Source organism: Prunus dulcis, chromosome 6 (assembly GCF_902201215.1).
Source record: "Prunus dulcis chromosome 6, ALMONDv2, whole genome shotgun sequence".
In the NCBI taxonomy this organism is placed as follows: domain Eukaryota; kingdom Viridiplantae; phylum Streptophyta; class Magnoliopsida; order Rosales; family Rosaceae; genus Prunus; species Prunus dulcis.
The window spans coordinates 2,385,530-2,407,349 of NC_047655.1; the positions used below are offsets into that span (position 1 = coordinate 2,385,530).

General features: G+C 36.6%; 3 protein-coding genes across 5 annotated transcripts; 2 read left to right on the top strand and 1 right to left on the bottom strand.

Annotated features, from left to right (window-relative positions):
- The first annotated feature begins 1,035 nt into the window (after positions 1-1,035).
- LOC117632037 (GPI-anchored protein LLG1) lies at positions 1,036-3,272 on the top strand. Its single transcript, XM_034365408.1, has 4 exons — positions 1,036-1,156; positions 1,269-1,499; positions 1,619-1,675; positions 2,681-3,272. The coding sequence occupies exons 2-4, from the start codon at positions 1,400-1,402 to the stop codon at positions 3,043-3,045; spliced, it is 522 nt and encodes a 173-aa protein (XP_034221299.1). The 5' UTR covers positions 1,036-1,156; positions 1,269-1,399; the 3' UTR covers positions 3,046-3,272.
- Positions 3,273-3,470: 198 nt separating this feature from the next.
- LOC117632035 (pentatricopeptide repeat-containing protein At5g66520-like) lies at positions 3,471-5,324 on the top strand. The gene has a single exon (XM_034365403.1). It carries the CDS (start codon positions 3,610-3,612, stop codon positions 5,221-5,223), a length of 1,614 nt encoding a protein of 537 aa, XP_034221294.1. The 5' UTR covers positions 3,471-3,609; the 3' UTR covers positions 5,224-5,324.
- Positions 5,325-5,410: 86 nt separating this feature from the next.
- LOC117632036 (actin-related protein 8) lies at positions 5,411-10,365 on the bottom strand. 3 transcript variants are annotated; one of them, XM_034365406.1, is made up of 12 exons: positions 9,870-10,364; positions 9,379-9,464; positions 9,021-9,091; positions 8,788-8,855; positions 8,405-8,466; positions 8,155-8,246; positions 7,874-7,955; positions 7,263-7,405; positions 6,698-6,846; positions 6,362-6,495; positions 6,077-6,195; positions 5,411-5,852 (listed from the first exon to the last, which is right to left on the bottom strand). In XM_034365406.1, exons 1-12 carry the CDS (start codon positions 10,217-10,219, stop codon positions 5,775-5,777), a joined length of 1,434 nt encoding a protein of 477 aa, XP_034221297.1. In that variant the 5' UTR covers positions 10,220-10,364; the 3' UTR covers positions 5,411-5,774. The 3 variants fall into 3 exon arrangements, with proteins under 3 accessions (XP_034221297.1, XP_034221296.1, XP_034221298.1); XM_034365405.1 differs by having other exon boundaries at positions 8,155-8,252; XM_034365407.1 differs by lacking the exon at positions 5,411-5,852 and having other exon boundaries at positions 6,079-6,191; positions 8,155-8,252; positions 9,870-10,365.
- Positions 10,366-21,820: the final 11,455 nt, after the last annotated feature.

Here is a 21,820-nt window from a genome sequence, read left to right on the forward strand (position 1 = left end):
GTTGATCTCTAGCATAAGAAATACTGAAATGCCAACATAATTTCCTTTCCACCATGTTAGTTGATACTTGAATTGGCATGCAAGTTGCCCAAACTCAGGAAGAGAAAAAAAAAGCCTCTTAACTCGTTTACCAATTGATGCACTGGTGATGACAAAAAGACCCTCCAAGTCCAAAAGGTTGTCTTGAAAGGCTAGGTTTATGAAAAAGGTAACGTGCGACTGTTCTGTGGAAATGCAAAGCCTAAGGTGTTAGGAGCTCATTTAAAGACAAGAAGAAGAAAAGTTATACTTCTAAACACTTGAAATAAGGGAATTTGATTGGATTATCGCATCAAATACTTTTGGTAAAGCTCAAGCAATTGAAATAATTGAAAATATGATCTCTATAGTTATATATTGAACATCATCTACTTGCCTCTTTACTCGTAAGGAGATACTTCTCTTTTATGCGAATCACACTTTGATACATATGTAAAAACAATTCATCAAAAACACAAAATGAAAAACTTCTATACATGTGTCACACTACTATTAGTAGAAATGTAAAAGTTCCTATTTACCTAATAAGGAAGTAAGTATTTCCCTTCTTCAAGCCTAGTAATATTTGGCACCAACCATGGTGGACCACATTATTCCATTAACATAAATAATTAATCATATTTGTTTTGTGGTGAGTGGTGACAGCAAGATCTGGTTGGAAAAGGTTGAGCTAACGCGCAATTCCATTAAGATAAAATAAAAGCATGTTGGTCATTTTCGGAAGAAACGTGACATCCAAAACCACCAATTGTGGGAAGCTAATTATCATTTGAATTGTACATTACCTCTTAACCAAGTGTTAAAAAAACAATTTTTAATGGTTCAATCAATGTGTATAGACTGTAACTATAAAATTATGAAGTTGGTAAATAAAATTTCAAATAATAATTATTTTTGAATAAGGTAAATTGAGCTTATCTATCTTACTCTTAAGTATGAACAAATTAGTCCACAATTTAGAGATCTGACAAGAAAAATAATAATATTAGAGAAAGACAATAATACCCACTGCCCCAATATAACCAAAATTAAAAATCAAATGGGAGGAGGAAAAAAGAAACCAGTTTCCGCGTAGCCTGCTGTACTCCATTTTCAATCAAGCCCGACTGTTTCTAAGGTAAGTTGCTACTAGCTACTTCAACTTGCTAGCAAACTTGCAAAAATTAAAAATAAGAAAAAACAGAAAGATTTAAGCTTTTTATCCTCTTTTTTTTTTTTTTCCTTTCCAGAAGAAGAAATAGTGAACAAATAAAAGAAAGAGAAACAGAAGGTGGAGGAAAAACTCTCGCTTTAGTCAACAAAGAGAGATCTTTGATCTCTAACTTGGCTTCTCTTTGTTCTCTCCACGAACCCAGAAAGCATGGTGTTGAATCAAAGCTTTTGCTTCAGCTTTGCAATTCTCTTCTTCTTCCTTTTGATGGGTTTTCCTGCTTCTTCTTCTTCTCCTACTTTCATTTCAGGTGTTGCTCAATTTAACAGATAACTTCTATATATGTAGTGCCATACCATTACATTCAATACAAGTAAGCTCAGATTCGACAAAGCTCTAAACTTTTGTTTCTTCTGTCTGTAACTACAGGTGGTATCTTTGAATCTCAGGCTTCAATCGGCCGGAACCTACTGCAGGCCAAGAAAGGTTTCATTTCCTTCACACCCTTCTCTGAATTTTTTTTTCTTTGTTTGTCATGAATTTTAACTCTAGAAATTGAATTGTGGTGCCACAAGGTACGAAAACTGCTGTTTTCTAGTTTTAGACAATGCTCATTTGATGGCCTTTTCTAGCTTCAATTTTATTATTTGGACGATGAAAGCTGATTGCAGTTTGCATCTATATGCTGCTCGTGTGCTAAATGATCTGTTATTGGAGGCTGATGGATTGGCCTTAATTAGGATAATTCACTAGTAATCAAGTAATTATCTTTTCTGTTATTTCAGTTTGTGGTTAGTTAAATCATGTCAAAACTGGCTTTGAGAAATTAATTGACCAGAATGGAATCGAAATCTAGTGACTAAATTGGGGAGTCTTTCACAGAATGGTATATATTTGCAAATGGTTGATGGTTTATCGTGTCTTCTTAAGTTCTCATATGCCAAAGTTTCCTTTTAATTCGCATAGATATAAGGAAGAGAAAAATAGAGGTGCTTGAGATTGGGCTTTAATTTGAAGCCAAGCTGATATTCTGCAACTTGATTATGCTGTGTATTGTCTCTCAGCTTGCATCCTTTTGTACCACTGGATTGCCCAAATTATGCAAGATGATTGAAAAATGGGTTGCTATTTGATGCCCCTCTCTACTTTTTCCATTGATTTGGAAATTATAGGTAGAAGAAGCTTATATATTGTTTGTTTGAGAGATCGAGAATGCTAGAAGCATGTTAGGATTATAAATGAAACAGCAAAGAAAGAAAATACAAAACAAGAACATGATTCAATTAGGCAAAATATTGTTTTTCAACCAGATTGCATTACTTTGAAGCTTATTTTTCAATAAGAACTTGGAAGCTTATATGTCACACTGAGGCTCTTTTTTGGTTCTGGGTTGCATAGAACCTTAATCCTCTTGAGAGCTTATTTTTCTGTTTATAGATCTTAATAGAAGGTAACTAAGTCTTGTGAAATATTGTCTCCTGTTATCTGCAGGCTGTCCGGTGAACTTTGAGTTTTTGAACTACACTGTTATCACAAGCCGATGCAAAGGACCACAGTACCCTGCTGCCCAGTGTTGTGATGCATTCAAGGAATTGGCTTGTCCTTATACAGATGTGCTGAATGACTTGACAAATGAATGTGCTTCAATTATGTTCAGCTACATTAACCTCTATGGAAACTACCCACCGGGGCTTTTTGCCAATGAGTGCCATGAAGGGAAGGAAGGTCTTCTATGCCCTGCATTACCACCATCGGCGTCGGCTGACGATGTAAATGGTGTTCATACCACATGCAATCGATCTCCATTGCTAATGCTCACAGCTGGTTTCGTAGTATTGTTATTCAGGTTATTATGAATGTCAAGACCATTTTCAGCCATTTAGTATATTTAGACTTGTGAGGAAGTTACAATTTTTTCATTCATCGGGTTTTCATCCATGTTTTACCCACAAGTGCTAGAGCTAATACCGTTGTAATAAGATACTTTCCATTTATTTCAATGCATCATTTTGTGGTGGCATTTGGTATTTGTAATATTTAAACGTCCGTTTGTGCAATACATTGACAGCTATACACTTCAAAATCTCTCGTTTTCAAGAGTTCCGCTACGTGGTTTTTAAACGCGTCGAAATATCTAATTACAAACTCATCATGGTTTCCAAATGTGTCAAATGAGCTGGAGTGCGTAATGTGGGGACCAGATGCAATTATCTTCATATCATCTGTAGCTTGGACTTTTGTTTCTGTGGCTCTAAATAATTGATGCCAGTGCAGACCAAAATATAAAATTTGAGGAGAATCATCTAATTTTCTCCCCCAGCCGGCCAAAGTAAAACAATTTGGAGGGTTCACAGTGTACAAGGCCTTTAACTTCCTACTAAACTCTTAAGGTTCATCTCCAACAACAATTAGCAATTTATATGGCAATCATTGCTGCTCTTGCTCCTCCGTCTCTTGCCAATCAGAACAAGTTACCATCCTTCTCTTCGAAAATCCCGGTTAGAATGCCAACCACTCTGGTTTTTCTTCGAATGTGTAGCAACTTCCAAGAAGTAAGACAAGTACATGCTCAATTAGTTGTATCAGGACTGCTTGACCGCCCTCCAAATGCAGGGAGGCTTCTTCAGTCCTATGTTACAGTGTCACAAATTTACCATGCCTCATCAGTTTTCGATAGAATATCTTGTCCTGATGTATTTGCCTACAATAACATGATCAGAGGATTGATACTGTGTAAGTGCCCAAATAATTCTTTGTTGCTGTATAATAAACTTGTACTAGATGGCTTAAAACCAGACAGTTACACTTATACCTTTGTTCTTAAAGCATGTTCCCAACTGAGTGCAATCTTTGAAGGTAGACAAGTGCATTGCCGGATAGTTAAGGCCGGCACAGCAATGGATACACACGTTCATAGCTCACTAATACACATGTACTCGAGTTCAACGGACAGTTTGGTCTGTGCAGAACAAGTTCTTGCAGGCTTCCCTGAAGAGAACACGATTGCGAAGAACTCGTTGATTTCAGGGTATCTCAGTCAGGGTGAAGTAGAAAAGGCTAGAGAAATGTTTGATAACATGGTACAAAAGGATGACGCATCTTGGAGCGCAATGATAGCAGGGTACACAAAGAATGGTATGTCTGCAGAAGCATTAGGCCTCTTTCAGAAAATGATGATGATTTCCGAAGTTTCTCCAAATGAGGCAACCCTTGTGAGCTCATTGTCTGCCTGTGCTCATTTGGGAGCTTTAGACCAAGGAAAATGGATACATGCATATGCTGATAAAATTGGGGCTAAGATTAGTGTCACTCTTGGTACTGCTCTCATAGACATGTATGCCAAATGTGGCAGCATTGAACATGGCTATGAAGTCTTTAAGAAGATGCCACAAAAAGATTTAGTTGCTTGGGGGGTTATTATTTCTGGTTTTGCCATACACGGGCAAGCTGAAAAGTGCTTTGAACTGTTTGATGACATGGTTGCTAATGGAACTTATCCGAATGAGATAATTTTTGTGGCTATTTTATCTGCTTGCTCCCATGCCGGCTATGTTGAAATGGGATATCATTACTTTTATCAAATGGTGCATGAGTATGGGATAAGACCATCCATTGAACATTATGGATGCATGGTGGACCTTCTTGGCCGTGCCGGGCGGCTGGCTGAGGCAGAAGAACTTATCATGTCACTGCCAGAAAAGCCCAATTCGGTTATATGGGGTGCGTTACTTGGTGCTTGTAGGATGCACAATGACCTGAGGAGAGGGAACCTTGCTTTCAAGCACTTGACTGAACTTGAGCCAATGTCTGGCGACAGATATAAACTTGCAGGGCTTATGTTCGCTAAGGCTGGGGAAAAGGAAACTGCAACTAAAATTACAAAGCTCATCAGAGAAAATAACTTGGAGACAACTCGTGGACTGAGCTTTATTGAAATTGATGGTGTGGTCCATGACTTTGAAGCAGGGACTATTAATCATAGCAAGTACAATGAAATCTACAAGATGTGGGGGGAAGGGTTAATAGATTTTTAGACATAGATGCAATTGAAGTTAGAACTCCATTATAGCATACATTTTCGATGTGGGAGAGGCCATAGATTCTTCACATCTTATTATTTTAAAGATGTTGATGCCATGCAATTAAGTCCAATTTTGGTACTTAATATGAGGTTGTACACATCAATGGTCTCCTGTGCTCTGTAAGTCGAAAATTGCAAAATTGAGGAAAATGGAAAAAAAATTCCACTTATAGACATACAAATACTCGACACAATTATACGCTCAGTAAAGCCTCATGATACATACAGTTCGTTCGGCACGGCAGAGAAGCTCGCCGTATTCGTAATTTATTGAAACTACATAATAGAATACTTATTCTATAGCAGGCTCCGACATAAATAACTAATATACAATGAGAAAACCTTTCAAATTTCACAGCCTGTTCATCAAAAGAGCCTCTCTGTGCTTTGTCTCTCTGTTTTCGGTGGGAAGTAATAAGAAAATAACCTTGGAGTCCCACCATAACCTCTTCATATCTTGTTTAGGCCACGGCAGTGCTCAAATAAATAATCCAGAGTAATTATTCACCACATAAGCTTGGCTTTAGACTTTTGCCGGAACTGCTTCCTTGTCATGCACCAAGGACCGGGGAAGGTGCTCACCTGTATTAACACCAGGTAATTATATACTAAACAGAATTTTAAACACCACCTTGAAACTTGCAACTCCACAAGTCACATGGAGAAATCCAGATATCTAATAATGTTTATAGCCAACTGAATCTATGATGGATTTCTTTTAAAGATATTTTGCAATGGATATGTGCAGTTTTGCCTGTTCGAATTGTACATCTAAACACAGGTTTTGTGATAGTGACAACACTTACGTTGCTGATCAGCTTGGCCCCAAACCATGCAGTATCTGCACCATATGGAGGGGGAATGACTGTGATTCCTTTAGATACAGATGGAGGGAGAAGTCCATGTAATTCCTTCTCTAACCTTCCTGAATAAAAAAAAATGTTGAAAGAAAAAGGTAATGATTCGTATTCTTACAAGTAATTTGCAACATTTTTTCACATCTCTATTGCCACTAGATTAGTAAGCTGCCCATTTCAGATTGGGTTTTTTCTTTTGTCACAAAAGATAGAGTGCCTGTAATTGAATGATACCTGCAAGTCCAGGTAAACATGCACTCCCTCCTGACAAGACTACAGTCTTGAACCAAGCATCATCATCTGTTAGTTCTGCAGAATGACAATGGTCCATACAAAGAGCAACAGCCTGGTGCAAACCCATAGTACGCCTATACCAAAAATCATATTAAAATTTAAATACAGCTTCCCTCTGAAGTTCTGCATTCTGAATAAACTAAATGGTAATGTTGGATAGAAACCATGCTTGATGATTTTATGTGATGAATGCAACAGAATCTACAAAATGGGGAGAGGAAGAAGGGGAGGGAAAAACAGAAAGCAATTAATCTGAAACTTTCTAACAGTACTTACACTCCTGCAAGCCGTGGCTGGAATAAGATTTCTCCTGTTTGAAACCTCTCTTTTGAAAGAGTAAACCAACCTTCTCCAGTGGCTTCAAATGACGCTTGTGTATTTTTAGATAGCTCAGCTTCATAATCAGCAGCAACATAACATAAGTTCTGAGTGTTATTCAACCAACAGAACATTAGCCAAATTCAATAGTCTTTATAATGAATTTAAGAAACACTAAAACATGAAATTGAAAAATTCTTTCTTTCTTGATTTATCACAATAATGAACACACTTCTTTCTTAACTTTGCACATTCCAGTCCTTGACCCAGTAAAGCATGGGGCGAATTGAACTTCTTCACCCATAATATTCACCTTACTTTCTAACTTTCCACTTGTCATTACACCAATAAGTTTCCATATACAACTATGACATCAGAAGAAAGAACAAAAAATAGAACCAGAAATTGTCCTTTATAAAGAACTGTTGAATGCTACTGATAGCAGTAACGGTCACTGACAGTATTCTATGAGGATAAATATCCAATAACCACAGCCTGCACCATGAAAGGATAGCCAATATACCTCTTTCAGAGTCCGAACAGTGTACAGTGATTCAAAACCGATATTGTTCTGCTGCATCAGCTCCCTAAGGAATCCTGTAAGCTTTAACGCTCCCAATCCCATAACTTCCACGCCCACCTTGCGCATTACTTTACCATTTAAAACTGTAAACACAACAGTAAAACATAAGTACAAAGTTCCAAAAGTCCCAAGAACCAAAAATGGAAAAAAAGAAACAAGAAAAAAAAAACATAGCATCACCAGAGACAAGGATAAAAGAAACTATTGGAACGGAAAAGTTCAGTGGATGGTTTAGAAAAGTTTCAGTGGAAGAATTTTTCTAGAGATATCTAAAGAACTAAAAGCAAACAAGCATGCCTAGAACTACAAATCACACAATACCAGATTGCCAGCTAAAAATGAGAAGTAAACCGACATTTCAAAAAACTAATTCAAAAGGGTAAACAATATTATGTCATGCATAGCTGTGAAGAAAAAAAATTATATACAATTGCAAAAGAGACACTATCCACGTTCCCCAAGAAAACATTAACATGGACAGGGATCTGTTTTCCATTAGTTAATATTTCTGAAATTGCTAGGAAAATGAAATGAAAATTAAAATAGCTTACTTGGAACAATAGAAGTGACCTGGAAACCAATGTTTACAACAATCCCTGAGGTCCTTCTTGCTGCGAATAAAGCTAAAGTTGCCTACAGTTTTAAAAGCAGACAGTGAATCTGGATCAAGAACTCAATTAACCCATCTATACATTGAAACAATGCAGTTCCAGACCACATAGAAAAACTTTGCATGAATGCAATCCATCTTAGTTATGCTTTATTTCCTTGCTTCCCTATGGTTTTTAGACAACAGATTATATTACTATGGAGGGGAAGGGGAAGAGTCTACCTGATTAATGGCACAAACAGCAGGGACATTTATGTCAAATAGTACTTTATATATGGCTTCTTTGAGTTGTCGTCTTGATGCTTTGGCAGATTCTGTATCTAGAACAAAAGGAAAAGGAAAGGGAAAAAAAAGCACACAAAATGGATAAAAGTATACCTCGCGAAGGATAACAAGACAATGACTGTAACACAGAATTAATGCGACCAATGCAAGATATAACTCTAGGGGCACGTAATAGATAGCAACTCACCGTCATAATGGCAGATGGGTATAGACAGAACCACTGGCTGTAAAGATGGTTTCACCTGCATCCTAAAGAGAAACACAATCACACATCAGCTATACCTGATATTAAAGATTCGAAGGCATCGATAGTTTGAAGGTTCGAACCGCCATGCCACATGATAATTAATGTAGTGCATAAGTTCTGTTTCTTCCATACTTTTTCAACTTGAAATTTTAGTGGAAAATTATTTTAAATGTGCTCACTTGTATTTAAGTTATTGAACATGTAGCTTAAATTAAACATTTATGCCATTAACTGAAAGAAAGAGAATCGCATCGAGACAAACAGCCATAGTTTTTTACTAGGACAAAATAGTAATGAAATTTTAAAATGATAGAAAGGCACACCTGCTGTAAATAGTTACAAAGAAGTGGCGGAGTCTAGAGTACATTGGAGACTCAACGTTACCAAACTCCTGCAAATCAGATCACTTCAGAACAGACATTGCAACAAAGTCCAAATTATGAAATTAACAATGCAGGAGAGCTTCAAACATAACTAACAAGCATGTGGGATTTAACCCATTTATGGGAATTGTATGCAAAAGAAATTCTAACTGTGAGCTAAAACAAACACTCACCAAAAAGGTTGCTGACCGCCCAGATGGGCAAGCATATTTACTCCAGCCAAACTTGCAATAGCCAGAGCCCCCTTCCCAAGAAATGTAAAGAGAAAATGAGGGAATGGTTTATGTAGAAGCAAGATAAACTCAAAGGTTGTTAACAAAATTGAAATCTTATATCTGAGTATATCCTTCTGGATGGTAGATAGAAATTATACTTAAACATTCAATAGCTCTTGGTTTACATGCTTCCTAACAAAGCACAAAAGAAAAGAATATATGATTTCAAGAAGAATGGGAATAATAAAAGAAAAAAGATGTAAGCATTCTCAAGAATAATAAATTGTAAATGAGTAAGGAGGTTAAAGTCACTCACCATCAATGATAACAGAACCAGGAACTTGCTCTCGTTGGCCATAAATAGCCATGAAGGACAACTGGGGCATCTGACTCCAAAATGGTCTGCAATAGAAATTCCATTTTGATGTGTCAGAGCATCACTCTTTAACCACAATTCAATGCATCAAAGAAAAATTAAGGTTTCCTCAGTAAGGCAGTTGATGAGGCTTTTCTCCAAGTTATGAACATCCACTATCACATAGACAAAATACACCAACCAATTGAAATCCAATTTACAAGTCTAACATTCTCTATGTTTTGTTACTTGAAAATTAGACCTTTATGCCGAAAAGAAAACCTCTCTTAGGAAAATCCCAATATTTACTACCAATAACACCAATTTGAATTAGATTTCTTCTATTTTCTGCATAACACAGACTGTAGAATTGAATGCTGAAATGGGTTTGGTAGCTGAGCTGCTAGAATTAAAAAAGTGTGGAAAGTCAGCTGAGTTGAATTTTAACATACTGAAGTGGGTAACCGGATCTCAAATGGGTTTCAGAGAAAAGAAAGGAATCCCAGTGAGGCTCTTCCTGCTTCTTCTGATTCTGTAGAAAGAAAATCCACAGCTCATTGTCTGAGACCAGACACCTCCAGGCTTTGCACACAGCGCTCAATTTCGCTGCTTCCTTGGGCCCCACCAGTCTCACGATTTGCATCAGTAGGTCTGTCGGTACCCGATCGAACGCCCCCAAACAGGCAGTCGAGGACGTCGCCAAAGATGACGATGACGATGACGATGACGATGACGTTGACTCCGTGTTCGAGCCCTTGCGGCTCGACACCGACTCCCACACTTTTCTGATCAAAGTCGTCATAATCTCTCTGCCTCGGACTGATTCTCTGTTCCTTTTCAATGGTCGTTTGGAAGAATTTTATCGGGAAAATGTGGCGAGAAAATTCCATGGTCGTTCCATGGAAACAAAAGGGAGCTGGGTGTTGTCTCTGTCTGCCTCGAAGTTGGTAATTGGTAGTGCCGTGTAAAAGGAAGGAAAAAATTGATGACGTGGTTGCGTACATTGTCGACACGTGGAGATTTGAGAGCCTCCGATTTAGATGCTATCTGAGTAGCTGATTGTCAGTGACACATGATTCTTGTGCGTCTCCTTTGCCTGCCAACTGCCAACTGCCAACTGCCAACGGAAGTGCGCGCGGAGGCTCAAGTGAAACATTTATAATTCCAAAAAAATTCCTTAATAATAAGAATAAGGAACGAAATCCATGTAAGGATAGATAGTAAATAAATATTTTTTCATGTTTAAAAACTAAAACTTTTAAATAGGAAAATAAAAAGAGAAGATGAATCTCTTATAAAGATAAAAGCATCAAACAGTATGAAACTACGATTAAATTTTACATTGCCCCTCGAAACTTAAAGTACCTTATTTTACTCTTTTAAACAATAGAACTAATAATATTGTACATAACATGTTAACACAACACTAATTCACATGAAAAAAATAAATATTCGGGTCGGACTTAATGAGTTGTGTTGAAAATGAGTCGACCCATTAGTCATCCTTTAAGTTAACGGATCGTTACGTTATCCATGGGCAAATACTTATTATCCACCCTTGAGTAACCGTTATTCACCCATTCGCGAGTACCCATTTGGAACTTTGGTGAATGGTGTTTTATTTAAAGATTTAAAGATTATATTTAATATTGTCTAATATAAGGTGTTTTCATTTAACAGTTTGTTAAGAAATATAGTTTATTTTTGAAATGGGTGAAACGGGTCATGTAAGTTAAAGCGAGTGAAACATGTCATGTAGGGTAAAGCGAGTGAAACGGTTCATGTAGGTTAAAGTGGGTGAAACGAATCAGGTAGGTTAAACTGACCCACTATTCTTTACGAGTGAAACGAATCGTGTCATGTCATTCGTTATTTTAATAGGTCGTATTCGTGCCTACTGATTAAGAAACCGAGCTGACATGATTTGTTGGCTAGGTCTATTGATCAGTGTTTTGTCTTTTACTTTATCCCCCACCTTCAACTTTGTCAAATAGACGTGATACAAGTGGGACCTGTTATTTAGCTAAAATATGTCATGTGTGCAAAAACATAATAAAATATTTCAAAAAAACATTATTGTTTAAAACTAACAATAAAAAATAGAAATTATGGGATAAGTCCAAATCTAACTATGGAAGTTGGGTGTAATCCATGCATTATTGTAATTTTTTTGGGTTCTTTAATTTAGAGTACTACTATTTCCACTCCCTCTTCTATTTCCCCACCCATCTTATCTTCAAAATTTTAAAGACAAATTTACCCCTTTATAAAATAACTTCTAAAGACTTAGGGAAAAAAACCCACCTCCCCCAATATAGCCCCCTTTTCACAACCATTCCTAAACCATCCACCACCTCCCACACTTCCAAGCCACCATATCCAACAACTCCTTGCTGGAGATGACCGTCATCGTAATCATCATCGCTGTTGACATTAGAGGTATTGATGAAAGAGTAAGAGGTCTTATCAGAGATGACCCACTTGGCCTTGAGGTTGAGTTGGAATTTGAATTACAAAGTAGGCAAGGAGTTGTTGGGGACGATGGTGGATGGTTTGGGAAGAGGGGGCTGCGTTGGGGGAGCCACTGGTGCTTTGTTTAGGGATCCCTCAATGGAAGCTCTCTGTATATATATACAGCTTCCATTGAGGGACACCCCTTGTAGGCCCCACTCTAGATTATATTTCACTAATCTAAACCGTCTATTTTGTAAATACTCATTCAAAGATCATCTCCACAAAAAATTACTTGAATCTGACATAATTTGGCCATTCAATTGAGTTATTGAAATTTTAGTACTTTCTTGAAGCACCATGTTCATTGATTTTGTAGGACACAATTGGAAGTTGAAACGGTTTCCGATTTGTCTAATTTTTTGTAAGGATGATCTATGAATGAAGATCTAAAAAATAGATTGTTTGGATCATTGGAAAAAAAATTGTAGAGTACCCTAAAGGGCGTCCCTCAATAGAAGAGGATTGTATATATATATATATGTATATATATATATATATAATTAAAGAGAATTTTCTTGTCTCTAAAAAAAGGAGAAGATAATTTGCTTGAATTAATAAATAAAAGACATTTTAGGAATAATGGTGGATAAAGATATGATTGTTTTTTTTTTTTTTTTCAAATTTACATGGGAGTGACAAAATAATGGCATGAACTGAAGGATGGACACTATATTTGCTTACATGGCTAGACAACTGAACTATTGCATCCAATGTGACGAAAATGGATCCACATTCAAGAACCACCGCGGATTGTCACCCCCTCCCCCGTCCTCCAATGAAAACCTAAACCCTAAACCACCAACCCCAGCCCACTTCCATTCCATCTCTAAATAGAAAATCGCCTCCTTAGGCTTCCCACATTGAACAAACCCCGCAATAATCAAACATCCAAATTCCTTCCAAGCTATACGTGATCATTATATTAGAATTAGAATACAGGAACAAGGATCATTGAAATACCAACATAGATATAGTTGAAAAGAAATTTGTTCTTATACACCAATCTTGGGGAGTATAGTCCATAATAATTTAGAATTTTTCCTCGCTATCATCCTCAGCACTTCACAGACTGCAGTTGGATATTCTACAAGAGAAGCCAAATCATTAGACAGATATTAAACATGTCAATGATAATTAATCCACAAAACTATTAGCTTCTTAGGAACAACTAAATCTTGTATATATTGTAGGAATGCATATGTACTAAAGAAAAATTAAGAAAAAAGAAAAAAAGAAATTTCTTCCTTAACTCTTCGGTGGCGAAACGAGCAGGTCTTAGTCCTCCAAAATCCAAATTAGAAATCACGAGTCTATATCAACAGTTGATATTTGAATTGAATTGTAATGAATGTGAAGGCAATAACTAACATAATTATTTATATATGATAAGTCATATGAAAATATTTCATAAAAATAAAATATTTTTATATGTCCCATTTGTATGTTATGATACACCATTTCCAGCCTTGATATTATCTGACTTTTATTTTTGTATTTTCAGTAACCTTGATATTTAAAAATAAAAAAACTGCAAAAAATGTAAAAATAGGCCCATTTTAATACAACGTTTAAGGGCATTTTACAAAACCCAACCCGTTAGTTATATTAAAAATTAGGTCAAATATCTTCTTCTTCCCCGCGCCGCCTTCTCCTTCCTCTCTGTGTTTCGATTTCATCTCTCTGTCTCTCCGTCTTTCTTCCTAACAAGACGCGGCTCCTGCGCGCTTCGTCCGCCCTTCGTCCGCCTAGACCCGCCTAGAACCGCCTATGCAGCCTAGACCTGCCTAGAACTGCCTAGAACCGCCTAGGCCGCCTACACCCGCCTAGGCGGGCGCCCAAGTGCCGCCTAATTCCTTGGCGCCTGCACATAATGATTAGAATGAAATCGTGGTGGCCTAGGCGGATTTTTCGATCCTATTTAAGATTACAATTTTTTAGTGTAAAAACCGAACAAAACTGCCATAAGTGGTTTGGTTTTTTGTCCCAGAAAAATGTGGTTTGGTTTGGCTGGTTTGAATGATGCACCGGTTTTGAACTTGCTTCTGCGCTCATTAGTATCAAAGTGTTAGAATTTTAGGGGAAACAAAGTGATTTTATTAGATTGGAGGAGAGTAGTTTCAACATAACTTTGTTTGGGTAGCTCTTGGCTCCCTAATAGTTTGGGAGTTCTTTTGTTGACTCCACATAGATTGGGAGTTGTTCATCTAAAATATGATTCCGATTTTGACGAGGTGAGTATGGTACTATTAACTTTTGCATCTAATTCTCAAATTATTACTGGTTTTTGCTACATATGTATGCACTCGATCGCCACTTGTGTGGAGAGAGTTTTGTTCTTTCATTTCCTTTTTAAAATTCTGGATATCAATAAAACCAGTTAACAATCTTTCACAGGTTTTTGCAAATTCTCAAATTTAAAAATGATAGACAGTTTTTCCTGTATATGTATGTATGTGCGTATTAATTTTCTGTGCTTTCCCTTAAATGTTCCATGACCAGTTATACACATCATGTAGAATCCCTCATTGTATCCACAAGCTCCAACCCCGACCTCCATATCTGCTCCGAGAGTTCCTACGGTTTCAACAAGGTTTACTATACTTGTCTTGCAAGTTTGTTCTGAATCAAACAATCGGATAGCTCACGATCGCACGATCGAACGTTTATCGTTTATCTAAACTTTGAATTATTGAACCGGAGTATCCGGGACTCCGATTCTCGATCCGCAAGTTTCCCAAATTCATTTACTCATACAGGGAATATAATTTTTCTTTCTTTTTTGCATTATCCATTTTTTGTCATATTTTTCTGTCACACTTTCATATAAGAAAAAAGTTTAAAGTGTTATTAAAGAAAAAGGGTAAGCCCAAATTAAGCCCAACATTCTCCCCATTTCTTCGACACCACTCCCGCTTTTCCTCCTTTTAGTTTTTCTCGCAATGGCCATGGCCATGACCATGACCATTCTCCGCAAATTCCAAATAATTGGAACAAGATCAGCCACAACTTTTGTTGAGGGATTGTATAGGTGTCACATGGGGAGAAAGATTATCCTTTCCCCCACAGAGCGTGATTCAATGTCTTGGCCGTGGTGATGAGCCGAACACACCATATCCTACTTGGAGGGCCCTAGAACTTATGTGCATCGAAGGGGTCTATTTGGAGAAGGATTGGCTTTTTTCGGCTAAAAGACCAAGAAACTTAAGTCAAACACTAAACCATTACTTGGTAACTTATGAAAAATGTCAATTCATACTTCTTTTTTTTTCTTCTTTTCAGTATTTTGCAAATAGGATTTACCTCAATGGTTTTCAGACCATACACGGAGAAAAAGCCATCCAAGAGGCACTCGATAAGAAGTTGTCAGTGCTGTGCTGCGTAGCAGCCCATAAATCACTTGCGTCTTACAAAGGGTGAGTTATGTTAATGATTATGCCTGCATAACAAGTTAAAATAAATATTCCAAACACAAAGAATGACTAATTATATACCCAAAAAGTACACCAAAAATATCCATAACTCATAACTCATATGCAAACTTGAATCCGAAGGGTTTTTGTTCTGGTTGCTCATGCAAATTCTATTTAACTGTAAGGTATCTTGGACACCTAAAAATTCTATGGAAGGACATGCATGACATGTGGGGAAGATGTTTGGAGCTGGTGCCATAATTGTGGATACGGTGAGGGATTCCACATGATGTGTCTAACTGGCCATGGAATATTTAAGGAAAAACAATACTGGAGAGCCCAAAATTTCGGAGGAGAAACTTATGGAGAAAAATGATTTGTAAGGATACGCAAGGGTAAAAATGTGTTGGGCATTGGAAATGTCGCATAGATTCCACTTCCTAGATACTAGTCAGCCTATCTACTTTTACTTATGTTTTTGTAAGACGATACAAAGATCACAATGTGCTGGGCATTGGAGATGTCTCCAATATTGTTTTCCCTTAAATGTTCCATGACCAGTTATACACATCATGTGGAATCCCTCATCGTATCCACAATTATGGCACCAGCTCCAACCCCGACCTCCCATTTCTGCTCCGAGAGTTCCTACGGTTTCAACAAGGTTTACTATACTTGTCTTGCAAGTTTGTTCTGAATCAAACAATCGGATCATTCACGATCGCTCGATCGAACGTTTATCGTTTATCTAAACTTTGAATTATTGAACCGGAGTATCCGGGACTCCAATTTTCGATCTGCAAGTTCCCCAAGTTCATTTACTCATACAGGGAATATAATTTTTCTTTCTTTTTTGCATTACCCATTTTTTGTCATATTTTTCTGTCACACTTTCATATAAAAAAAAAGTTTAAAGTGTTATTAAAGAAAAAGGGTAAGCCCAAATTAAGTCCAACATTCTCCCCACTTCTTCGACACCACTCTCACTTTTCCTCCTTTTAGTTTTTCTCGCAATGGCCATGGCCATGACCATTCTTCTCAAATTCCAAATAATTGGAACAAGATCAGCCACAACTTTTGTTGAGGGATTGTATAGGTGTCACATGGGGAGAAAGATTATCCTTTCCCCACAGAGCGTGATTCAGCGTCTTAGCCGTGGTGATGAGCCGAACACACCAAATCCTACTTGGAGGGCCCTAGAACTTATGTGCATCGAGGGGGTCTATTTGGAGAAGGATTGGCCTTTTTCGGCTAAAAGACCAAGAAACGTAAGTCAAACACTAAACCATTACTTGGTAACTTATGAAAAATGTCAATTCATACTTTTTTTTTCTTCCTTTCAGTATTTTGCAAAGAGGATTTACCTCAATGGTTTTCAGACTATACACGGAGAAAAAGTCATCCAAGAGGCACTCGATAAGAAGTTGTCAGTGCTGGGATGCGTAGCAGCCCATGAATCACTTGCGTCTTACAAAGGGGTGAGTTATGTTAATGATTATGCCTGCAAAACAAGTTAAAATAAATATTCCAAACACAAAGAATGACTAATTATATACCCAAAAAGTACACCAAAAATATCCATAACTCATAACTCATATGCAAACTTGAATCCTAAGGGTTTTTGTTCTGGTTGCTCATGCAAATTCTATTTAACTGTAAGGTATCTTGGACACCCAAAAATTCTATGGAAGGACATGCATGACATGTGGGGAAGATGTTTGGAGCTGGTGCCATAATTGTGGATACGGTGAGGGATTCCACATGATGTGTCTAACTGGCCATGGAATATTTAAGGGAAAACAATACTGGAGAGCCCAGAATTCCGGAGGAGGAACTTATGGAGAAAAATGATTTGTAAGGATACGCAATGGTAAAAATGTGTTGGGCATTGGAAATGTCGCATAGATTCCACTTCCTAGATACTAGTCAGCCTATCTACTTTTACTTATGTTTTTGTAAGACGATACAAAGATCACAATGTGCTGGGCATTGGAGATGTCTCCAATATTGTTTTCCCTTAAATGTTCCATGACCAGTTATACACATCATGTGAAATCCCTCATCGTATCCACAATTATGGCACCAGCTCCAACCCCGACCTCCCATTTCCGCTCCGAGAGTACCTACAGTTTCAACAAGGTTTACTATACTTGTCTTACAAGTTTGGTCTGAATCGAACGATTGGATTACTCACGATCGCACGATCGGACGGTTATCATTTTTCTAAACTTTGAATTATTGAACCGGAGTATCCGGGACTCCGATTCTCGATCCGCGAATTCCCCAAATTCATTTACGCATACAGAAATTGTTTATTTTTTGTTCGTTCCCCTAATTGGTTGACCAACCTTTTGTATTTTTTGTAACTTGCTTATGTTTATTTTGCAACAATTCACGTTAGATTGTGTGTTTTGTTCACTCCCCTAAAAAGGGTAAGGAATTTTTTGAATTTTTGCTTATCTATAATTTCCTTATTTGTTATGTTGTAACTTTCTCATGATTATTTGGTGCAAGGTTTTTGTTAGTATATTTCTTTATTGAGTGCATTTTTGCTCACCACTTTAACCCTAGGTGTACCCTCACCATCCCTCCCAAAAGTTGACACATGTCCATGGGTTTAACTATAGTTAATTCTTTATTTTTTATTTATTTGATGACATTATTATGAGAGATAAACAATACTTCAATAAAAAATTTCCTGATTACCCTTGTTCTAACCTAGCAAACTTTCCACTTTTCTAAATTAATTAACAATAACCCAAATAAATAATTGACACTTTTCACTTTTCGAGTCCAATGTTGGTAGAAACGTTAAGGAAACAAAAAATAAGGGTCTTAAATGCAACTAAAACCAATATCATATGTAAAAGTAAATCAGCCGAGCACTCAAAAGAAGCAGCTAAAAGTTACCATCTTTTGCAGATTTCTCTTCCAACCAAAACAGGGGTTTCAAACAAAGGCCAGTCAAAACTGTCTCTTGTAAACAAAATGACACAAAACAAAGTGGTGAGCAAAAATGGAGTTAACATAAAGCCAATTGAGATTCAAAGTATTTGGGCGTGTTCTTCAAAGTATTGAAGCCTGTCAATTGCCAATTATTTATTTGGGTTGTTGTTAATTAATTTAGAAAAGTGGAAAGTTTGCTAGGTTAGAATAAGAGTAAATCAGGAAAAATCTTATTGAAGTATTGTTTCTCTCTCATAATAATGTCATCAAATAAATAACAAATAAAGAATTAACTATAGTTAAACCCATGGACATGTGTCAACTTTTGGGAGGGGTGGTGAGGGTACACATAGGGTTAAAGTGGTGAGCAAAAATGCATCTTTTCTTTATTGTTTGCTTGTTCCCCTAGTGGGTGATCAATCAAATGACTTGTGTGTCTTGTTATCTTCTTTTCTTATTTGTTATGTCGTAATTTGCTCATGTTTGTTCAAGTGAAATTTATGTTAGATTTGTTGATTGTTTTTTGTTCGTCCCCCTAAAATGGCTAACATAACTCAAATGTAAATTACAGGGGTCTAGCATATTGAGCTCAGGACAGATGACAGAGATTAAAGACTTGAGGCAGTGGATGGGTCCAATCCGTAACCAGTATAAAAAATGTAAGAATATTACTTGGCCTTTCTTTCTTTTCAACAAGGTTTACTATACCAGTCCTGCAAGTTTGGTCAGAATCGAACGATCGGATCACTCACGATCGCACGATCAGACGGTTATTGTTTATCTAAACTTTGAATTATTGAACCGGAGAATCCGGGACTCTGATTCTTGATCCGTGAATTCCTATACAATCCTAGAAGTGTGTAGATCAACATATTTTCAAATTTCAATCAGCTTACGGTTTTAGCTAAGACATGCACATAAAAGGTTTTGCAGTTTTTCCAGCACATTGAGCTCACAACAGATTAGAGAGATTAAATACTTGAGGCAGTGGATGGGTCCAATCCGTAACCAGTATAAAAAACGTAAGAATATTACTTGGCCTTTCTTTTCTTAATAGACTACATATATCACTATTTTCATTATTTTATTCAAAATCTCTCTTCTTAGCGTATTGTTGGGTTTTAGCTGTAACCCCATGCGTTGAGACCTTTCATAGCTCTCACACTAAGAGGGCGACTATACTTTCACCCGAAAGTGTAATCCATCGTCTCGGTCGTGTTGGACAGCGTACCACATCTTATTACACCAACAAGGCTCTAGCACTCATATGGATCAAGGGAACATATCTACAAGACGACTGGCCTAATGATGCAACAATACCAAGTAATGTAAGTAAGAGACAAGAATCTTTACCCCAAACAATCCTTGTTCTCCACTTGTCAGTTGTATAAAGATATTGCAATTATCTAAGTCAAATTCACAATGAACTTTATGTATCATTGTTTTGCAATTACAGTGGTCACCATATGATTGAGTCAATAGTTTTTCCTTTCCTCCAATAATGTCAATCACAGGCAATCAAGCCTTCTTGAAATCTATGCCCATAACATGTTTTAAGGCTACTAACAATTCCTGCATTCAACAAAATATTTATGATTCAGACTTACATTCATAGAAGAATAAAGCAATTCAAGTGGATAAAAATAAACTAAGAGACAAGTAAATTAACTGTGCTTTTACATATGCTTTCTTCATATGGCCTCATATAATCAGCAAAGCTCTTTTAACAAATATATTAAAAAATAAACTATCTGCAATGGAAAGGAAACAAATTAGTAAAAAACTCATGAAGAAAACTTAGACCGGTTCTTCAACCTTACTCCTCTATATAAATACTTTTTTTTGTCCATCTTTATGTGTATACTTAGTTAATTAGGTTGGTATTTATTATTTCATTTTAACATAATGGCAAATGCCCTTTCCTTTACCTCTCTTGGTATGGAAATGATGATCCAACACCCCCCCTCCCCCCCAAAAAAAATGTTATTTAGCAATCAAATTACTTGCATCATACTTGTTAGCTTATATGTTGATCACATCTCATGCAAAAGTACAAGCATAACTCTTACTTATGCAGGTAGTTTTGACTTTCGTGAAAAATGTGATTAGTAAATAAGGCACACATATATAACTTCAATCAATAAATGGCAATGTAAAGTATTTTGTACATTGGTGACATTTTTTTGCTAGGATCTTTGTTTGTTTTTCACGTTGTTCTTCTTAGTGGGTGATTGATTTATTGTATTTTGTCGTGTTATCTTGCCTTCCTATATAGTTTCCATATTTGTTGGTCGCAACTTGCCCAAATTTGTTTGATGGCCAATTCGTTAGCACCTTTGTTTTCTTTTACTCATGCCCTTAAGAGAGAAACTAGTATGTTGTATTTTATAGTATTATAGCATTGCTTTAGTTGTTGTGTCGTAACTTACTCATGTTTGTTTGACTGCGGTTTATGCTAGCCTTTTTGTTGTTCTTTGGTGGTTGTTATTGTTATAATCTTTGTTTATTTTTTTTGTTCGTTTCCCTAATTGGGTGACCAATCTGTTGTATTTTTTCATTTCCTTATTTGTCGTGTTGTAACTTGCTTATATTTATTTTGCGACAATTTAGATTAGATTGTGTGTTTTGTTCACTCCCCTAAAAGGGTAATGGATTTTTTGAATTTTTTCTTATCTATTATTTCCTTATTTGTTATGTTGTAACTTGCTCATGATTATTTAGTGCAAGATTTTTGTTAGTATATTTCTTTATTGTTTGCTCGTTCCCCTATGTGGGTGATCAATCCAGTGGCTTGTGTGTCATGTTATCTTCTTTTCCTATTTATTATGTTGTAATTTGCTCATATTTGTTCAAGCGAAATTTATGTTACATTTGTTGATTGTTTTTTATCGTCCTCCTAAAATGGCTAACCTAACTCAAATTTAAATTATAGGGGTCCAGCACATTGAGCTTATGACAGATTATAGAGATTAAAGACTTGAGGCAGTGGATGGGTCCAATCCGTAACCAGTATAAAAAACATAAGAATATTACTTGGCATTTCTTTCTTTTTTTAATAGACTATATATATATATATTATTTCTAATATTTTATTTAAAATCTCTCTTCTTATCATAATTTTAGGTTTTAGCTGTAATCACATGTGTTGAGACCTTTCATAGCTCTCGCACTAAGAGGGAGACTATACTTTCACCCGAAAGTGTAATCCATCGTCTCGGTCGTGTTGGACAGCGTACCATATCTTATTACACCGACAAGGCTCTAGCACTCATATGGATAAAGGTAATATATCTACAAGACGACTAGCCTGATGATGCAACAGTACCAATAATGTAAGTAAGAGACAAGAATCTTTACTCTAAACAATCCTTGTTCTGCACTTAGATGGGATGTATATAAAGGTGCATGTGCTTGATGTTGACAAGCCAAGATATCGAACAAGAAAAGGTGACATTGCCACTAATGTATTAAGAGTTTGTTCTTGAGATATGAGGTTCATATTTGTCTTATCGAGTTGGGAGGGTTTAGCATCA

Coding starts and splice junctions, on each gene's coding strand:
- LOC117632036 (XM_034365405.1), bottom strand. CDS start 10,219: ATGACGACTTTGATCAGAAAAGTGTGGGAGTCGGTGTCGAGCCGCAAG. Junction 7,956..8,154: donor CTGTTTGTGCCATTAATCAG/GTAGACTCTTCC, acceptor TTAAAACTGTAG/GCAACTTTAGCTTTATTCGC. Junction 7,406..7,873: donor GGTCACTTCTATTGTTCCAA/GTAAGCTATTTT, acceptor TTGTGTTTACAG/TTTTAAATGGTAAAGTAATG.
- LOC117632037 (XM_034365408.1), top strand. CDS start 1,400: ATGGTGTTGAATCAAAGCTTTTGCTTCAGCTTTGCAATTCTCTTCTTC. Junction 1,500..1,618: donor TTCTCCTACTTTCATTTCAG/GTGTTGCTCAAT, acceptor CTGTAACTACAG/GTGGTATCTTTGAATCTCAG. Junction 1,676..2,680: donor CCTACTGCAGGCCAAGAAAG/GTTTCATTTCCT, acceptor TGTTATCTGCAG/GCTGTCCGGTGAACTTTGAG.
- LOC117632035 (XM_034365403.1), top strand. CDS start 3,610: ATGGCAATCATTGCTGCTCTTGCTCCTCCGTCTCTTGCCAATCAGAAC.